The sequence below is a fragment of the Glarea lozoyensis genome (assembly GCF_000409485.1).
Source record: "Glarea lozoyensis ATCC 20868 chromosome Unknown GLAREA8, whole genome shotgun sequence".
Lineage (NCBI taxonomy): Eukaryota > Fungi > Ascomycota > Leotiomycetes > Helotiales > Helotiaceae > Glarea > Glarea lozoyensis.
This window is the reverse complement of record NW_007361003.1, coordinates 294,407-308,529: the sequence shown is the minus strand read 5'-3', so window position 1 is coordinate 308,529 and position 14,123 is coordinate 294,407. Positions and strand designations below refer to the sequence as shown.

The window sequence follows — 14,123 nt, the reverse complement described above, 5'->3', positions numbered from 1 at the left end:
ACGTAGGGGAAACGAACATGGATTTAATGGATGAGATTGCCTGGTGAAATGATGATCTTTGCGTTTGCCCGCGTGTGTGACTGGTCAGTCTGAAATGCTGCTGACTGCTATAACCGGCTAATGGTATTGCTAGTGAAGATTTTGAGGAAGAGGGATAGCGGAGGTTTTAACAATCAATGAAACGAAATGCCAACAGCACGAAGGACAAAAGAAATGAGAGGACTGGTGAGGAACCGCTTGTAAACAATGTTCCCAAGAAAGTTGTATTCCAACATCTCGTTAAATTGAACATTTCTAGACCTCTGGACTCCAGTTATAGGAAAACGGTATCATAAAACGCAAATGATAGATAACGAAGATCAGATGAGACCGCCTTAGAGACCTCTGGAAACAACCCATGCCTCTTCAAAGCTATTTACGATGTGAAGTTCGTCAGAATATGACAAGGACTGAGATTTCGATGTATACGTTGAAGCTTAAGAACCACTGGGCAAAAGCAAGACCCAAGGCTATGAAATGATAATTGATAGAAGGAAATGATGTTCGTGTGTGAAAGTCCACGGTGAGAGATGTGTACTGCTCGATTTCAGATCGGAAAGGCGATGTCGGCACCAGCTACGCTCAGTGCTGGACGTTGAGGCGAAAATACGACAGTGTACCCGCCCGGACTATCTCGCTGTCTCATCTTGTTGTGCTGATCCGGCACTAGGCTTCAGCTGGCTGACTGGGGCAATCGTCGAGTACCCATATGTCATGAAATCTGGCAAATTCGATCGCTATCTCATGAGCCTTTCGGATAACTCTGCATCGTAAGTGGAGAAGAACAAAATGCGGTTAAGGATATTTCTGGTATCGTCGAACCATCTGTACAATTCCCCATTCTCTACCTATGCTTTACACACACGCTCTCCCCCATGCTGCCGTCTACATCCCACTCCCTTCCCAAACCACCACGCTGCAAATCTAATGGTGCGCCTCCTCCTCTGGCTCCTCCTCAAACCATTCAAACTCGGCATTGGAAGCAGCTCCTCCCTCAGCCTGTCCCTCAATATCAACGGTAGATGCCTCGTATGCCTTCAACTGGTTCGCGATGTCGGCCTCTTCGGGTGATTTTGGGGTCTTTGGTGCGGTGAAAGTCTGGACGTGACCTTCTGAGTCGTTTGCCTTGACAGCTGGGACTTTATAGGCTTTCAATTCCTTGAGGTAAAGGTCTTGGACGAAGTCGGCTGGAGTGAAATGTTAGCAGAGCTCGGGAGGGCGCAGAGAACGTGGTGTCGCTGGCAGAAGTGGAGGAATATCTTCGTGAACGTTGATTCAATGGCAGTCTGTTCGAGTATGAAGTCGGACGTTTACGCACCTTGACGGACAGCTGTAGGGGTGATGAAAGTTCGTTTTGCGATGCTGCCGGTAGCTTGTTGCCGCACGACGCGGGCAATGGAAGAGCGCTGGACAGGTTAGCTAGATGGTATCCTAGCTGTGCAGAATACATACGGATGCTCGGATACTTTGTGTGAACATGATGACGGGTATGGGGTGGTCAATTGATTCTTGAGAAGCCGTTGATGTCGCTCGGGACCAAATTAGAGAAACGAGGTTCCTCAATCCCTTCACGTGATCAATCGGTTTTCACTATTCGGGCCCGAGCACCTCCCGTCCGGCATATTCTCGGCAATAGGTTGCAAGGCTATCATTTACCATTCGGATCATGACTTCTGTCTTGCCTTACATTAATTTATTATCAACCTCAATTGTCGCTTTTCGAAATGGGAGACTCCGTGGATAACAGCCGGCTGCTAGTATGGATTGACTGCGAGGTATGGAAACGGAGCCCGGATTATTTGCACCATGTTTGGTCTACCTCCAAGGACATTCAGCTCATCTCAACTTGTAGATGACTGGTCTCGATGTCGACAACGATGTAATCATCGAGATATTCTGTCTCATTACGGATGGTGATCTCAACCTGTTAGACGAGGAAGGCTGGGGCGCCGTAATTCACCAGGAGAAGGAGACAATGGACAAAATGGTACGGAATCCAAGAATGTTAGCTACGGCTCGAGCCATGACTGACAGCAACGCAACAGGACGACTGGTGTACCAAAACCCACGGTGAGAACGGCTTAACAGCAGCTGTGCTCTCTTCAACCACAACCGCCGAGGAAGCTTCCGAATCACTCCTTGCATATGTCAAGAAGTATGTCCCAAATCGTCGAACTGCACTCCTTGCTGGCAATAGTGTCCACGCAGACAAAGCCTTCCTCCGGAAAGAACCGTACAAGAAAGTCAATGACTACCTCAGCCATCGCATACTAGATGTAAGTACAATAAAAGAGGCAGCTCGACGCTGGTGTGACAAGGAAGTTGTCAGAGGAAGGCCCGAGAAGAAGCTATTACACAAAGCCAAGGACGATATTCTGGAAAGCATTGAGGAAGCCAGATATTACAAGGAAGCAATATTTCAAAAGAAGTAGAGTTTTCAACAATCTCCTAGTAATAACAATAATCTCGATTAAGCATCGCTTCTTCTGTCCTACTCGGGAGCCAAACAAGGGCAATTACCACTGACGCTTTGGTGGCGAGAGCTATGCAATTCCATTGGCTGAAGGTTTTCGACCCCTCCAAAATAAATGGGACGATGCATCCCAACGTCAACACCCGCCTTGTTTTCCTCCCTCCCAATTTTGTAAATACCATATTCTCTCGACAATTCGATTGAATTTGTGAAGACTCTACACTTTTCTCCACGAGAAAATCACGATACCGCAATCATGAGTGTCAGAGAAGTTTCCCTCACTCCTTTCACCGACCAAAAGCCAGGAACGTACGTCTAGAACCCCGCGTTCCCAACCCCTCTAAGCAGGCTAACCAACTACCAGCTCTGGTCTACGCAAAAAGGTTGTGGTCTTTCAAAAGGAGAACTACAGTGAATCTTTCGTTACCAGTATTCTTCTCTCAATTCCAGAAGGTGTCAAGGACAGTTTCTTGGTTATTGGTGGTGACGGACGATATTGGAATCCAGAAGTTGTGCAATTGATTGCCAAAATTGGAGCTGCATACGGAGTCAAGAAGCTTCTGATCGGAAAGGATGGCATTTTGAGTACGCCAGCTGCCAGTCATGTTATTCGAAAGCGTAAAGCAACTGGTGGTATCTTGTTGACTGCTAGTCACAATGCTGGTGGTAAGTGCACACTCATTCCCACTACTGCTGGAGTTCCTCTAACACTCACCATTAGGACCAAAAAATGACTTCGGTATCAAGTACAATCTCGCGAACGGAGGACCGGCCCCAGAATCAGTTACGAACAAGATTTTCGAGACCTCAAAGACCTTGACCTCATACAAGATCGCGGACATTCCAGAAGTCGACATCAAGACAATTGGCACAAAAACATACGGTTCATTGGAGGTTGAGATTATTGATTCCGTTTCAGATTATGTTGAGATGTTGAAGGATATCTTCGACTTCCCTCTGATCAAATCATTTTTCTCAAAGAATAAGGATTTCAAAGTCTTGTTTGACGCCCTTTCTGGTGTTACTGGCCCATACGGAATTGAGATCTTTGAAAAGGAGCTTGGTCTGCCCAGCTCGAGCACACAAAACTGCATACCTTCGCCAGATTTCAATGGTGGTCACCCAGATCCTAACCTTACATACGCACATTCCTTGGTCGAGGCCGTTGACAAGGGAAAGATCCATTTCGGAGCTGCCAGTGATGGAGATGGAGATCGTAACATGATTTACGGAGCCAATGCTTTCGTTTCTCCAGGAGACAGCTTGGCAATCATCGCGCACCATGCTCAGCTCATTCCTTACTTCAAGAAGCAAGGTGTTTATGGACTCGCACGTAGTATGCCAACTTCCGGAGCTGTTGACCTCGTGGCCAAGGCTCAGAAACTCGACTGCTACGAAGTTCCTACCGGATGGAAGTTCTTCTGTGCTCTTTTCGATGCTGACAAGCTTTCGATCTGTGGAGAGGAGTCTTTCGGAACTGGAAGCAATCACATTCGTGAAAAGGACGGTCTTTGGGCAGTTGTTGCATGGTTGAACATTATTGCTGGTATCGGCGAGAAGAACCCAGATGTTGTTCCTAGTATCTCAAAGATCCAACATGACTTCTGGACTGAATATGGTCGTACCTTTTTCACAAGATACGATTATGAGAATGTTAGCTCCGATGGTGCTGCGAAGGTAGTAAAGGACTTGAATGATAAGATTGAGGACAAGTCATTCATCGGCTCAAAGATCGGAGGTATGCTGCTCTTTCCACATCTCACTACGCAAACACTAACAAAATATCCCAGACCGAACAGTCTCTGACGCCGGCGACTTCTCCTACACCGACCTCGATGGAAGCGTCTCCCCAAACCAAGGTCTCTACGTTAAATTCTCAGACGGCTCCCGCATCGTCGTCCGCCTTTCTGGCACTGGCAGTTCTGGCGCCACGATCCGCTTGTACATTGAGAAGCACACTACGGATGCAAGCACATACGGCCAGGACGCCCAGGTTTTCCTTAAGTCGGATGTCGAGTTCTCTACGGACTTTTTGAAGTTCCAGGAACATATCGGACGTACGGAGCCGGATGTTAAGACATAAGGTACCAAATCTGCTAGTGTGGTTGTGAGTTGGGAGAGCGCTGAGATTAGGAAGGGTGTCTGCGGGGCAGGCTTGTTAGTAAATGAGAATTATGAAATGAACGATTCTTTTGTGTTGACCTGATTCCAAAAACGATCTACATGAATGTGGTTCTACAATCCCATCGATCCAATCGCTTCCCTGCCTGTCCAAAAGCATTATCATTCACACCACCAGCCCTGCCTCAATCCGCAACCTCAGACATCGATCAACCTCATGTCCCTTATTTATTCACCACCAATTAGTCAGTGGGGCAGAAAGTACTTTCCCATCTCATCTCATTTGTGAATTTAAAGAAGTTGACTTGCCTGGTAGTGTATTTAGTAAGTGGCGGATTCATAGATATTCTAGCAATGTAAAGGATAAGATGGACTCGCAAGTAGGACACTTGATGTATTGTGTACTGAAACTGGTAGATATAACTAACATACTATAGCTTATCTAAATAGCAGCTATCTTGCCTTTCGAATCCTATCTATTCCCCTCTACCGCGTGTATTACCTAAAGCAGCTCACATACCTTTCCAACCAAATCCTCCCTCGAACCCGACCGTACATAAACATCACCAATCACATGTCACTCTATAAAGCCAGTCTCATCTCCTCAGAATCAAATATATTAATTAATACCCCCCCAATATATACACCCAAATCCCACCCACCCGTCCACCCATGCATGCATACTTTAATACAAAGACTTATACCAAGCCTCCCTCTTAACCGACCGATCCCAATTCATAACAGTCATGAAAAAACTCCATTCCCAATGCTCCGTACCAATCTAAAGAACCCCCGACCAGCCAAACAGTTCCTATAATACACCCTCTAACCTCTATACCCCATCCCCGGCCCGCCCGTATTAGTTCTCCTCTGCGCCCGGAAATAATCATAACTCAACGGATCCTGCTCCGGTTCATCCAGTGGAATTTGCGGCAATCCCCCGTACCCTTGCGGTCCACCCCCAAGGAACCCAGGTGGTCGGCGATCCGGACTTGTTTCCCTCGACCCGATACCGCCCATGGGCGTGCCGACGGGCATTTCCGCCGCGCTGTTGATAAGCGCGTTTTGCGAGTCGTTGGGTTGATGATACATTCCTCTGTTACTAGACGCAAGATGTACATCGCCAGGGGCGTCGTAACTAACAGGTTGCAACGCAAAACCCTCGAAGCGTTGCTGTGGACGTTGACGACCTGTCATTCCGCCTACAGGCGTGCCAGGTCTGGAATCGCTGCCATACGCACTAATGCTACTAGGCGTGTCGCTACGAATGATATCCTCAGCTTTCCCGTAGATAACACCGCCGCCGCCGTGTTCCTCGGCGAATTCGGCACGACCTTTGAAATATGCAAAGTCGAGACGGTTTTCGGGGACCATTTCGAAGCCGGGGACGGCGCGTTCTTTGCGGCCTGGTTGACCGCCGAGCATGTTGTCCATGGCGTACATGTCTGAGTATCCGGAGACGGTTGCGGAGTCGCCTGATCCCGCGTTGTTGCTGTCTGTTAGTCGACCGCCGTAGACTGCTGCGAGTTTGTTTTGGGCGCGGGCGTGTACCATGGGGGTGATGAGAGGCCGGTATAAGACGGGGTGACCGAATCGTGAGGCAAGTTTGTCCTTCTTTGGGTTGAAGCCTTTGTCTTGAACGGCTTCTAGATCAGTACTGACTTGGCGTGTGGTAACAAAGTGCATCTTGTCATCGAACGTCTTCTTACACCATATCTTGAACGCAATCATGAGGAAAGGTGCGGGAATAACAGCGTATGCCTGGGTATGTTCACCAAGGCCTTGAGACCAGACGCAGAGGAAGACTACAAGATTTGACAGAATCGCCGCAAAGACCATTCTGTTGAAGAACATTCGCCAGAACATACCTCCTGACTCGGTTTTGGTGATGAAGATGTAGAGCAAGAGGTACTTCTTCAGGTAAACATCCAACACAAAATAGACGGCACATGCAGGAAGAACCAAAGGCTGAATCGTTCCATAGCATAATGCGACGGTTGTGTAGAAAAGGAAATAGTTGTAGTATGAAGCATAATCGAATGGCGGAGGAGCAGTCAACTCTATCATTTCCCGTGGAGTTGGGCTGGAGAATTTGCGGATACAGAAACTCCAGACCAAAGTCCACAATTGCGCAAGATCCACAGCAGCACCCAGATTACGCTGAAGTAGCCAAGTAATCCAGAAGGGCGAAATGCCGCAGAGTGATCTAAACAGTCCAGCACCGAAATTTGCATCCACAATTGCGTCCCAAGCGTCGGTCTTGTCATTGGTCTTCTCGATGACGGTCGTGACAAAACTCCAAACCGAACTAAAAAGGGAAAACACGATTAAAAAGTTGAACACGAAGAAAGTGTACAGTTTGGCAGTAACATGACGTTCCCGGGCTGTTTTGGAGGTGTCTCCAGCTTTGACGGCCAAACGGCGAAAGATGATAGGAAGGACAAGATAGACCAAAGATGTAATGGCTGGTGATGCCACACCCTGAACGATAGCCCACCAAGTCTTGTTGGCTTGCAGAGAGTTGTTAAAGGCTTTCCAAACACGACCAAGGTTGGTCAGATTGACCAGAAAAATAGATATCATAGCGTTAGGGGCGGCCCAAACAAGTGTGAGAAGAGTAATCCAAAGGTTGTTGATCATCCGTCTACGTCTCTTTTGGCTTTTGCTCAGAGGCATGTTTTTCCAAATAATGTCACTCGGTCTAGGTGCAAGGAGTATTCTCGTTCCTTGTGGTTGCTTCTTCTTCGCAGCAAATGCAATACTGTGTGCCTCTTCGATTTCCTCATAACTTGCGAACCCATATGGTAGAGGGTTTCTGCTATCGATCGTCGCCCGAACCTCCTTGATCTCGGTTTCTAATTCCTTTATACGTCCTGTGAGGTATTCGATAGCATCCACTTTCTGCCCTTTCGGATATGTGCCCCAGGAGGGGTCCTTCTTCGATGGTTTGCAGAGAGGTCGTTTCGGAGGAAGACTCTCGGGATTTTTGAGATATTTTGCCAAATGCCGCTCCAATTCTCGAACCGTCTTGTTATGTTGCTCAATGAGCTCGGGTAACTCTTTTACGTTTCGCGCAATGGCTGTACGGGAAAAGGATGAAGTAGGGGCAACTTCGTCGATCAGGCGACCAATCCCTTCGTCGGAACGGTGAGTTTTGGGAATGTAATTGATCTATAGAAAGTCAGTCGTACATCCAGAAGGATAGAGGCAGGTTAAGCTAACCATCAGAGTCCGGGCGTGCAAGCTCGATTTGTATTCCGGAGAGTCGTAGTACTGCCTTCGTAATCGTAGAATTGCTCTGTAATTCCACCACAGAAATCCACCAATGACCAAATTGAACAAATAAGCGCAAATGACCATCCCCCAGTTTGCGCTACCAAATGTATTGACCGGCGTCATCTTCTGAATGGGTGTCGCATCTTTAAACTTGTTCCCTTTCGCCAAATTGATCGGTATTAATATGCCACAACCCAAAACCATCAGTACTAAAAACATGTTCCGACACATCCTCAAGACTCGCAGAAAGACCGTTGCATCAAGCCCTATCAACCCCACCAGCTCCGCTTCCTTCGTTTTCAATACCGGTCCCACCCACGCCAACACACCCTTTCCCATTGGAGGTGGAGCATGTCTCTCGTCTGCAATCTTGAGTTTTGGAGCGTATACGAGGGAGTTGTATGGTCGAAGGAGGGAGAAGCCGACGGCTAGGAGGAGAGTGAAGCCAACGGATGTACCTAAACCTGCAATAATAGAACCTTGTTGTAGCTATTCACAAGTCAGTATGGGGAGCAGATAGTGCGGAAGAGAGGAACACATACCGAAGCTTGAAAGGGATCCTCCAGCAGCAATAACAATTCATCTGTGGGCTCGTTCCGCCTTATTAGCGACACGACCGTGGACTCGAACATTTTTGCAACAGCGACAGGCTATGACAGGCCAAAGGCCGAGACACAAAGAATTGTCGTGATCGATGCAAAGGCGGTTGATATCTGCCAACCAACCGTTTTGTAGTGATAATTACAATTGATTTGGTTATCAACGATGGGGTCTTTGAAGCTCGCCCCTGACCAAGAATGTTGTACGAGTGCAACCAGTGGGTTCTTCAATCGGATCGTACCCGGATGTCGATTAATCGTCGAGAAAAGATGGTGTGATTGGGATCCTCGGATGGGTGTTCCAGAAGTCGAGGAATGACAATCACGTCTAAGACCTGCCTCGGTATCGCTCTAAAACGAATGATGGGTGGTATTTGGAGAATGATGAAAAAGAAAGGAGAAGTGAAGTAACTCCCAAAAGTGTAAGTATGAATACGAAGTATCGTCTCCTGCCACTGCCACTTCCCTTGTTCACCCGCCTGGCATAAAGCCGCTGATAGTCGATATGTGGGGAATTTTCTTGCGATTCCCAATGCCAACTCGTCCCTGGAAGGCCGTTTTTAGCCAAGAAATCATGACGATGAAATTTCTTGCTTACGAGGTTACACCCGTTTTCTGGAAAGGTCGAAGGACGGGCCGTGATTGGTACATCTGGCTGAGGTGGGTCAGACCCTGGCAATGTAACCCAAAAATAGACGGCCAGATCGAGCGGCGTTCGACATGTTGGGATTTCAACATGTCTTCCCACAGGCTGGATGAGATCCTTACTCCTCCAACAACGTATAACAGATACGGGATCTTGCCATTGTATTGATTTTATACTTTTCCTATACATCCAAAATGACAACGTTCACTGCTCCAATTGTTTTGCGTTATGTATCTCGTCCCAGTTTTCCACGTCTCTTTTCATCTGAAGCCACCTACCAGTCTCAAGGTTCTGACTAAGGTGCAAATGCTTAGATATAATTCAAGGAGTACTACCAAAACCTTATTGCCCTTGCTAAGGCTGTGCATGGTTTTGGTTTGGACTTTGGTCATTATTCTGGTCATTTGCTCAACCACCAACCCGTATCAGATCCTCACAGGAAGTTGGGAACAGGATTTGTTGTCGTAACCGCCTTCCAAACCGCAGGTCTATCCGAATGACACTGTGCAGTAGTTGGATGTCTTAGAGATCAACTGCTTCCATAAAATGTACGGGTTTTATTATTTCATATATCATTACAATTCTTTTCACCGGTAGGTAGAGTTGTGCCTTTTGTGATCCAGATACTTTCGGCCGCAGTTTTTGGATTAGCAAGATCAGGAATCTCAGACTATGTCCAAGAGCAGCTGCCATGCGAAGTTGGATATCCAGCTATGATTTGTACATTCATAATCAAAGTTGCAGCAGTTCTGCTGCTATTCAAGCTGAAAAGTCGTATACTATTTTAACACATAACTTTGGTAGTCATTTCTTTCTAGGACATCTGGAGTATTTGGATACCCAAGAGTGTTCGACCTACAGACCTATCTCTTTGTTCTGTTTATGCCAATCTCCCATTAACATTTCTGAAATGTGTCTCGTCGTTCTGAGGTATTTGCTCATGTGGCTGGCGAGTAATTCACTGGAACTTGGACTGGACTTTCTGGATTTCGGGTGTAAGGAGATGAGTTTTATGTCATCACAAAACATTTAAATGAGGCAGAAGACTGTTTTTATTTCAGTGAGTCATTGTATTATCTTCTCAATCCTTAAGTACAAAGCCACCAGAAAGCTAAAGTGCAACGCTCAAATCCTTCGCTCAGAAACTCTGCAAAACTCCATGATCAATAGAAAGTCCTTCACCTTTTACACCTGCACCATTTTGCTCATTAATTTCATGAATCTTCCTCCAGTCCCCCACATCTCCGCATCGTCAACCATCAATGTCGTAAAATTACACCCCGAGCGTTGCAAATGATTATCGTCCACCACTCAAAGCACCATGAGAAAATCACCAACTGAGTCGACCGTTGCTGAACTTAAGAGATGGTGATCTTGCGGCTCTCAGGCTTATTGCTCTTGGGAACAATAACACTAAGAATGCCATTCTTCATCGAAGCCTTGACATTATCCTGATCAACGCGGCTCGGGAAGCTGAAAGTTCGCGAGAACTCGCCGACACTGCGCTCCGAAACCCAGTATTTGGCTTGTGGTTTCTTCTCACCCTCAGATTTCTCAACAGAAGTCTCACCCTTCTTTCCCTTCTCCTCGCTAGCTTTGCCCTCACCTCCCTCGGTAATCGTGCCTTGTTGTCCAGATCCCTCAACAAGACCAGCTGGTGGCGTGCCGGAAGAGTAAGAGCGCTCGGTGTGGCCGCGAACTGTCAATGTGGAGGAGTCAGTGAACTCGATCTCGACATCCTTCTGCTCGATGCCTGGGAGTTCGCCGTGGAGTTCGTAGCTGTCTGGGAGTTCTTTGACGTCGAATTTTGGCGCGAAGGTCTTGAGCGCGGTGCGGCCTGGTCGTTGTTTACCGGTCTCGCCGGCGCGACTGTATTCGTCGAAGTCATCGAGGAGACGGAAGAGAGGGTGGAAGGAGGTGGTTGGGTCGGCGGAGATGAATGATCGTGGGAAGAGAGACATTTTGCGTGATTGATGTGTGAGTGGTTTGAAGAGTTGTCGATTGAGTTTTGTTGGTCGTAGAGATGATCGCATTTATTGAGTGCTTGCTTTGCTTTGTTTGTTTTCTGATGAAGAAAGAATCTCGACTTGGAGGACAGAAGGGAAGTTTATATAATTGATTTCTTGATTCTATTGATTTCGAGAAATTGCTGGAAACTGGTGCCATTGTTTCGATGTGATTTCATCGTGTTGCACAATCATTCGATGTGGGGTAATAGAATCTGGCGATGAGTGAGGGGGGGTCGATCAGCTGACCTGCGAATCTGACGATTTTGGCCATATACAAAGTGCTAGAATATTCTACGGTCGCCGACAAAAACCACAGAACGTAAACGCAATGCCTTTGTTTAATCTCATGGAATTATCTCGAACTATTCTACTATTACTCAGTTTTGAACCCAGAATATACTAGAATTTAAAGTCACCTGACTGACATGGCTAATTTGACGTTCTCGCTTACTGTTGAAACTCCTAGAATATTCTACGGCGGCCGACTCCTTCATGGACAACAGAATCATTTACCGGCCTAGCCAACTTCCATAGCTGTTTCGTCAGATCGCGAAGCATCTCGAAAATTATCTGACAGTTCCAGAAGTTTGTGGCTGTTGCAGAAATATCTGGAAGACGGTATGAAGTAAGTTGAGTGACTCGATTGGAATCTGTCGTATTTGTTCTCGTGCGAAGATGTACTTTGTATTGTGAGCGCGAATCTTCGTTTGAAGGGCATCGACATCACATAAGGAATGCACGATTTGAATTCATGGCTTCCACGTTTTCAAAACAAGATGTAAAAGATTCTGCTTTCTTCATTCTCTCTTGTTTCAAGATTTCCACCAAAAATGCTACTTTTGCACAAGAACTACTTTTAAACAGATTAGCTTTGAAATGCATGTTCTGTATATTTAGCTGTAGCGATTGTAATTTTAGTTATACTTTTACATTACGATAATTAATTGGATTGCAGTTGTTGTTCCATTACCTGTAGCACGCGTCAACGAAAAGAGAATTGATTAACTGATTGAATTAACATTCAACAGTCAAATCTCTCTAAATACTGTAAATGATATTCTAAACTTCACTTGTACTTCTAAATTAGTTCTTTGTAGTTTATTAGGCATTTTAAGATAATGTAATGGAGGAAAACACGAATCTTCATTTAACGTTTTAAACTTTACATTAAGAAGATTGCTACTATTTTCTCGATGTCGGTGATTACGCTCTTGTGTTCAGCTGTATCTTTTGTAGAATTCCTCAAAAACACAATACATTACACAGCTTGTTGTTAAGCTAGCAACGAAGTGACCCGTTTAAAATACATGCAAAAGCTCAGAAGTGCCCAATATCTGGCCCGTACTACATAACTAGGTCTCTTCCTCCTTCTCTATCTCCATCTCCTTCTACCTCTGTTGTAACATGCTTAGGATGAAGAGGAAGATTGGATGATTTTGCTGGAGAGGGTAAAGGCTCGTCAGAAAGTAATGAGAAATCCTCAACGTCATTATCAAATCCAAGACCAGGAACCTCCTCAATAGCGTTGTCTGAGTTTGAGTCCGTGTCCAGCCAATGATCCCACTCGACTTCCGCAGCCCCTGCCATGCCTCGTATGCGGTGGAGAAACCATTGCAGCTCGAGCAGCTCGAAATTCGGTAGTGGTTTTTGTATTGGATTATCGGTTTGAAGCGTGAAACAATCCCCAGATTGAATTTTTTTCCCGTTCTTATCAAATAGCCATGTATGGCCTCCATGGGCGCCTGTAGTCTGTTGAAGGCCTTCGGTAGAAATTGGTGTAGTTGTAAGGCTCATTCTTGGTAAAGGTCCTTTTTGTCTCTCTTGCCAAAAGAATTGCACTTTTAAGGTCTTCTGATCCTCCGACATGGAGATTGGTTTGAGGGCAAATAGTCCTTGCCCCCAAATTTCATGTACAGTAGGAGCTAAGGAAATGAGGTTATATACTTCTTCGCTCCCCTTTTCGTATATACCTTGTGGGAAAAGTTTTGCTTCCCAAGCAGTAACCTTCTCCTCGGACCAAAATGCCTTTAACTGATCCCAAAACTTATGCCGTAGCCCATTCCTATCTTCACTATATTTCATTGCGTAATGTGGGTAGATATGAGCAACCTGTATCGTATCAATCCCTGTCAAAACACAGCTAAAATTGTCTCTCTCCTCTGCTCGCTTTTTGATATTCAAATCCCGCGGTAGTGGTGTTGGCGAATCTAAAGTCTTTTGTCTCTTTGAAGGTGGAGGTAGCATAGAAGGTGTTAGGTCTAAATTCGACGCTGTCGATTTTTGTGGTGTAGGCGTCTTTGGTGTAGATGTCTTTGGTGTTGAGGGCTGCGATTGCACTCCAAGAGAAGAACTCCCTGTAAAGTCCTTATTAGCTTATATTAAAGTACAGGAATAGGGCTATTCGACTTACAATAGCGTACCATTTGGCGAGTTGTGTAATTGAGACCCTCATAAAAGAAAGAGGGGTGGCCCAAGAGCTGTTCAAGGGCACTAAGGTCGCAAATCTGGCACGCAGCCCAAAGATATGGTGTTACAGTACCGACTACTTCTTCTAGGCGCTTAAGCAGTTCGATTCGTTCTGGACTCGGCTGATTATAGTTTTCCATTGTATTAATGTTCGTGTGTCAATGGTCATGTGTAATAGTCGAGGGTTAAAAGTTCAAGGAAAATCGCGGGGTGCTTATCACTGGCTAGTTTTTGTGATAAGTATCAGAAAATATCATGAAAAGTGATGTTTGTAGATTCAATAAAAGATTTCTTATAATTTAAGAGCCAGATTGATAAATTATTCGGTCAAACCTTGATGGAACTTGATACGTTGTAATTTCAGACGATCTGAGGCCGAGAGTTGATTTAAAGCAGCGTGTTTCTGACATAAAAGCGGCGTGTCGATCGCGATCGACGCATTGTAAGCCCCGGATTCTTGTCGCGACTTCCCTCGCGTTTCCTTCACCACTTCA

The 14,123-nt window shown here is 46.0% G+C and overlaps 6 protein-coding genes across 6 annotated transcripts; 2 read left to right on the top strand and 4 right to left on the bottom strand.

Annotated features, from left to right (window-relative positions):
* Positions 1-963: 963 nt before the first annotated feature.
* Positions 964-1,518, bottom strand: GLAREA_11478 (ATP synthase H chain, mitochondrial precursor; the record flags this gene model as incomplete). Its single annotated transcript, XM_008089621.1, has 3 exons — positions 964-1,226; positions 1,358-1,445; positions 1,492-1,518. 3 exons carry the CDS (start codon positions 1,516-1,518, stop codon positions 964-966), a joined length of 378 nt encoding a protein of 125 aa, XP_008087812.1.
* A 373-nt stretch (positions 1,519-1,891) lies between these two features.
* GLAREA_11477 (Ribonuclease H-like protein) lies at positions 1,892-2,471 on the top strand (the record flags this gene model as incomplete). Its single annotated transcript, XM_008089620.1, has 2 exons — positions 1,892-2,026; positions 2,085-2,471. 2 exons carry the CDS (start codon positions 1,892-1,894, stop codon positions 2,469-2,471), a joined length of 522 nt encoding a protein of 173 aa, XP_008087811.1.
* A 297-nt stretch (positions 2,472-2,768) lies between these two features.
* Positions 2,769-4,595, top strand: GLAREA_11476 (Phosphoglucomutase, first 3; the record flags this gene model as incomplete). Its single annotated transcript, XM_008089619.1, has 4 exons — positions 2,769-2,821; positions 2,877-3,178; positions 3,234-4,250; positions 4,303-4,595. 4 exons carry the CDS (start codon positions 2,769-2,771, stop codon positions 4,593-4,595), a joined length of 1,665 nt encoding a protein of 554 aa, XP_008087810.1.
* An 863-nt stretch (positions 4,596-5,458) lies between these two features.
* On the bottom strand, positions 5,459-8,541 carry GLAREA_11475 (uncharacterized protein; the record flags this gene model as incomplete). The annotated part of the gene is made up of 3 exons (XM_008089618.1): positions 5,459-7,804; positions 7,856-8,398; positions 8,452-8,541. 3 exons carry the CDS (start codon positions 8,539-8,541, stop codon positions 5,459-5,461), a joined length of 2,979 nt encoding a protein of 992 aa, XP_008087809.1.
* Positions 8,542-10,512: 1,971 nt separating this feature from the next.
* GLAREA_11474 (HSP20-like chaperone) lies at positions 10,513-11,115 on the bottom strand (the record flags this gene model as incomplete). The annotated part of the gene is made up of 1 exon (XM_008089617.1): positions 10,513-11,115. The coding sequence occupies one exon, from the start codon at positions 11,113-11,115 to the stop codon at positions 10,513-10,515; it is 603 nt and encodes a 200-aa protein (XP_008087808.1).
* A 1,392-nt stretch (positions 11,116-12,507) lies between these two features.
* On the bottom strand, positions 12,508-13,769 carry GLAREA_11473 (uncharacterized protein; the record flags this gene model as incomplete). The annotated part of the gene is made up of 2 exons (XM_008089616.1): positions 12,508-13,517; positions 13,574-13,769. The coding sequence occupies 2 exons, from the start codon at positions 13,767-13,769 to the stop codon at positions 12,508-12,510; spliced, it is 1,206 nt and encodes a 401-aa protein (XP_008087807.1).
* Between the last annotated feature and the right edge of the window lie 354 nt (positions 13,770-14,123).